This window comes from Zalophus californianus, chromosome 5, assembly GCF_009762305.2.
Source record: "Zalophus californianus isolate mZalCal1 chromosome 5, mZalCal1.pri.v2, whole genome shotgun sequence".
Taxonomy (NCBI): Eukaryota; Metazoa; Chordata; class Mammalia; order Carnivora; family Otariidae; genus Zalophus; species Zalophus californianus.
In genome coordinates this window covers 10,762,242-10,767,213 of record NC_045599.1, presented here as the reverse complement: position 1 = coordinate 10,767,213, position 4,972 = coordinate 10,762,242, and the positions used below count along the sequence as shown (strand labels likewise).

The 4,972-nt window shown below is 44.4% G+C and overlaps 1 protein-coding gene across 1 annotated transcript; it reads left to right on the top strand.

The window, feature by feature from the left end:
- The first annotated feature begins 1,904 nt into the window (after window positions 1-1,904).
- Window positions 1,905-2,273, top strand: LOC113929797 (histidine triad nucleotide-binding protein 1-like). Its single transcript, XM_035727811.1, has one exon. It carries the CDS (start codon window positions 1,905-1,907, stop codon window positions 2,271-2,273), a length of 369 nt encoding a protein of 122 aa, XP_035583704.1.
- Window positions 2,274-4,972: the final 2,699 nt, after the last annotated feature.

The following is a 4,972-nucleotide window of genomic DNA, read 5'->3' as shown; positions in this document are numbered from 1 at the left end:
CTGGGAGAGAATTTTGAGTAATTTTAGACCATCTGTATTTGCTTTTAGGGTTTCAGGATTTTGCAATTCCAGGCTGTTAATTGACATTACCGACATAATGGAACTCTGACTTACATTACCCTCTCCCTTAGATCTTCTCGTCTTTGCACTTGACTTCAGTAACCACCTCTTTGACAATGGTTCCACAGTGTGTGTCCAGCCTAGACCCCTGAGACCCAACCCCATTTATATAACTGCCAATTTGCCATGGTGTGACTTTGTGGTTTATAATAAATACACATTTGGTCTTTGTCCCTGTTCCTGGCACAGGGCTCTTAAGCCCTTGGAACTTCCTAAGGGAAGAGCTCACCAAAGATGCCCTCTGTTACGTTAATAAGGTGACTTGGGGATCACACCTAAGGATGGGGGGTGGTTGCTGGTGGACCCAGCCAGGTAATTAGAGGGTTGGAACTTTCAGCCCCTCCCCACCCCACCTCTAGGGGCTGGAAATTGAGTTAAATCACCAGTGGCCGGTGATTTAATCAACCATGCTTATATAGTGAAGATTTCGTAAGAACCCAGAAGGAAGGGGTTTGGAGAGCTTCTGAGTTGGGAACCCATGGAAATTTGGGGAGAGTGGCATGCTCAGAGAGCTTGGAAGCTCTGTGCCCCTTTCCCAAAGGTATCCTTGTTTCATGCATCTCTTCCATCTGGCTGTTTCTGAGTTGTATCTTTTTATAACAAACCAGTGATCCAGTAAGTAAAATGTTTCTCTGAGTTCTGTGAGCTGCTTTAGCAAATTCATCTATCCCAAGGAGGGGGGTCATGGGAATCTGATTGATAGCCAGTGGCTCAGAACCACAGGTGACTACCTGGACTTGTGATTGGCCTCTGAAATGGGGAGAAGGCAGTCTTGTAGGACTGGGCCCTTTGTTAAATAACAAAATTCAACCAAGTACATTTGAGGATCTCATTGGCTTTATTGAATGATTCATGAATTGGGCAGCATCCCAATCCAGCAAGTAGAGGGGAGTTCTGAGGAGTTGTACAGAATGGGAAAGTTTTTAAAGATTTTTTTTTATTTATTTATTCGAGAGAGAGAGAATGAGAGACAGAGAGCATGAGAGGGAAGAGGGTCAGAGGGAGAAGCAGACTCCCTGCTGAGCAGGGAGCCTGATGTGGGACTCAATCCCGGAACTCCAGGATCATGACCTGAGCTGAAGGCGGTTGCTTAACCAACTGAGCCACCCAGGTGCCCAGAATGGGAAAGTTTTTATGGGAGGAGCATAAGGCAAGGAATTATTAGCACAAGAAAAGGAAGGTTCTAGGTGAGGCTGCTTTCTAGGGGGAAATAGCAAGGTCTCCTACCCCACAGATGATCTCTTTCTCTGGGGGCATGGAAAGGAACCGAGTGTGGACTCGGTGCGGATTGAAAAAAATTCCTGACTGACATGTTAAGACAACATTTCTGGGGGAGGTAAAAAATGCAATTAGATTATGTATTAAGCACTGGTTTGGGAACTTGGGTTTAAGTGACACCATTTTGGCCCTCTGGGTTTTTTTTGTTTTGTTTTTTTTAGTCTTTGTTGTTGTTTTGTTTTTAATACCTTGAACTGTAGAATCTGATGCTTTGTCTGGGTAGGTAGTGTCAGAATTGAGTTAAATTGGAGACACCCAGCTATTTATCCAGAGAATCACTTGGATGTGTGAAGAACCCCGCCCCCCACATTGGAATCAGGTGTAGACCCTTACACAGACATGTGTATGGCCCAGTGGTACCTCATAAATAAAGTGCAATTTCCCAGGGACTTTTCAACCCTTTTTCTGCCAACTCGGCAATTCTTATCAAAAGACAAGCTATTAAAAATCTTTTATTTAGCGCTCTTGAGCTTCTCCCCGGGCGGCCGCATGGGAGGGAGGCCGAGATGGCAGATGAGATCGCCAAGGCTCAGGCCGCGCGGCCAGGTGGCAACACGACCTTTGGGAAGATCATTCGCAAGGAAATCCCATCCCAAATCATTTTGGAGGATGACCAGTGTCTTGCTTTCCATGACATTTCCCCTCAAGCACCAACTCATTTTCTGGTGATACCCAAGAAACCTATATCTCAGATTTCTGTAGCAGAAGAAGATGATGAAAGTCTTCTTGGACATTTAATGATTGTTGGCAAGAAATGTGCTGCTGATCTGGGCCTGAAGAAGGGTTATCGAATGGTGGTGAATGAAAGTTCAGATGGGGGACAGTCTGTCTGTCATGTTCATCTCCATATTCTTGGAGGTCGGCAGATGAATTGACCTCCTGGTTAAGCATGTTTTAAGGGTAATTTTCCCTTCTCTAGGCAATGGTCAATATTTCCCAGTTCCAGTATGTTAAACAGTATACTTACTTTTGCCTGTGTATGGAGAGATTGAGGAAATAATTTTTAAAACCCATACATAATAAAAGACAATGTTGCATGGTTTACAGTAAAAAAAAATCTTTTATTTATTATTACTATTTTTAAAGATTTTATTTATTTATTCGACAGAGAGAGACACAGTGAGAGAGGGAACACAAGCAGGGGGAGTGGGAGAGGGAGAAGCAGGCTTCCTGCCAAGCAGGAGCCCGATGCGGGGCTCGATCCCAGGACCCTGAGATCATGATCTGAGCCGAAGGCAGACGCTTAACGGCTGAGCCACCCAGGCACCCCTATTTATTATTATTTTTAAGTAATGTGGCGCCCAATGCAGGGTCCAGCATGGGGCTTGACCTCACAACCCTGAGATCAAGACCTGAGCTGAGATCAAGAGTTGGATGCTTGGCTGACTGAGCCACCCAGGTGCCCCTATTACAAATCTTACAAGATAGAATAGTGCAGGGGCGCCTGGGTGGCTTCTTTGGTTAAGCGTCTGCCTTCGGCTCTGGTCATGGTCCTGGGATTGAGCCCTACGTCAGGCTCTCTGCTCAGCGGTGAGCTTGCTTCTCTCTCTCCCTCTACCGTTCCCTCTGCTTGTGTTCTCTCTCTCTCTCTCTCTCTCTCTCAAGTGAATGAATAAAATCTTAAAAAAAAAAATGCATCAGAGAGATAATCTAGAAGATCCATTTGGTGTCTTCAATCACTCATCAGAGTGCACTAGAAAATTTTGTCAGCAAATCTCTATACCACTTCTGGAAGGCTTCTGGTAAATTCTCCCCACCTCCCTAACTCAGTACCACTTAAATCCTGACTCAGTTGCTCTCCTGGATTTTTGCCAACAATGTTTTCATTCGGCACGCTTTTTGGATCCACCGCCTGGGGATCCTGGTGCCGTGTAAGGAGCTCTGCCTCCGGAGCGAGGGAGGCTTGAGTTCAAACAGCAGACCTGCTCCTCCTAGGGGGTGACCTTGGCACAGTTTCATGACCTCTCAAAGCCAGTTTCCTCATCCAAAAATGGGTAGGGTTTTGAAGTAATGTATGCCTAGTGTATAAGTACTCAGTGAGTGTTACCTTCACAAAGCCCCAGTTTCTCTAGAAGATTCTCTACAGTTCCGTTGCCAGTAGAATTTATATCTCAGCTCTATTCAGTAACATGAGCATTCCTTTGATCTCGGTAGGTTGGGGAAATAAGATTTTTTTCTTCTGTTTTGCTTCTTGTCTGGTGGTTAAGTGTCGTGTTAATACAGAATATGTTTGAAGGAAAAGGAGATTTTTTTTTTCCTGGTATTTGAACCATTTTATTTTTCGAGCTAGACCAGTCTATGGGATGAGGTGGTGGAAAGTTACTCTTAGATTGCTGTGTTTCTTCTTCGAGCAGTGACCTTGGAAGGACATCTTGAGATGAGTTCCCTCCGTAGTTTGCTTGGCATAGTGTTTGGCATATAGTAGGTGCTCCGCCAAATCCGGACCCAGTCACATCACCACGTCCACGTTAACATCGGCATGGCAGTCTTGACTTGTAGACTGGCAGTCCCCTGGAAGTATCAGACATAGACTCTGGATCAGGTTTGCTTGCTTGCCCTCCTACCCCCTAACCCCCTCTGCTGTCAGTGAGTAAAAGACTTGAATAGACATGTTATGAGAGAGGAAATCTAAAAGACCAATACATGTTCAAGGATAGGGAGAAACAGCATCACATTGAGATATCACAGATCAGATTGACTAAAAATTTGAAATCTGATAATAGGGGCACCTGGTGGCTCAGTCAGTTAAGCGTCTGCCTTCAGCTCAGGTCGTGATCCCGGGGTCCTGGGATCAAGCCCTGCATCGGGCTCCCTGCTCAGGAGGGAGTCTGCTTCTCCCTTTCCCTCTTCCCATGCTTTTGCCCTCTCTTTCTCAGTCAAATAAATAAATGAAATCTTTAAAAAACATTAAGTCTGATAATAAAAAGTATTTGCAAGGCTATGGATCAGTAGGAGCTTGTACATTGCTAGTGGGAGGGTAAATTGGTACAACTGTTTTTGGATAATAATTTGAAGATTTGCCTACCCAACAACCTAGCAGTTCTCCTCATAGGTATATGTCCTAGAGATTTTGTGCTCCTGTCCATCTGGATACAGGTACTAGAAAACTCATCGTGAGGCTCCTGGGTGGCTCAGTCAATTAAACGTCCAACTCTTGGTTTCTGCTCAGATCATGATCTTCACGTCCTGGGATTGATCCCTGCGTCGGGCTCTGAGCTCAGTGTGGAGTCTGCTTGCAATCCTCTCTCTCCCTGTTCGTTTCCCCTCCTCCACACGCACACCCTCTCTCTCTATCTCATATAAATAAATCTTAAAAAAAAAAAATCATCCAACCTGGAAATAACCCAGATGTTCATCAGGAATAGAATAAATAATGAAACATTTGTACAATGGAATACTACAGAAAGCCGTGAAAATTAACTTCAACTACAGACAACAAAGTAAATGAATCTTAGAGTGTTGTGCAAAAGAAATAGTTCTCTATGCCTGTATGACATTTATATCAAGTTCAGAACCAGATTCAACCTGAAGTTATTAGAACATAACCCCATGAGGGGAAGGATCTTTATTACTA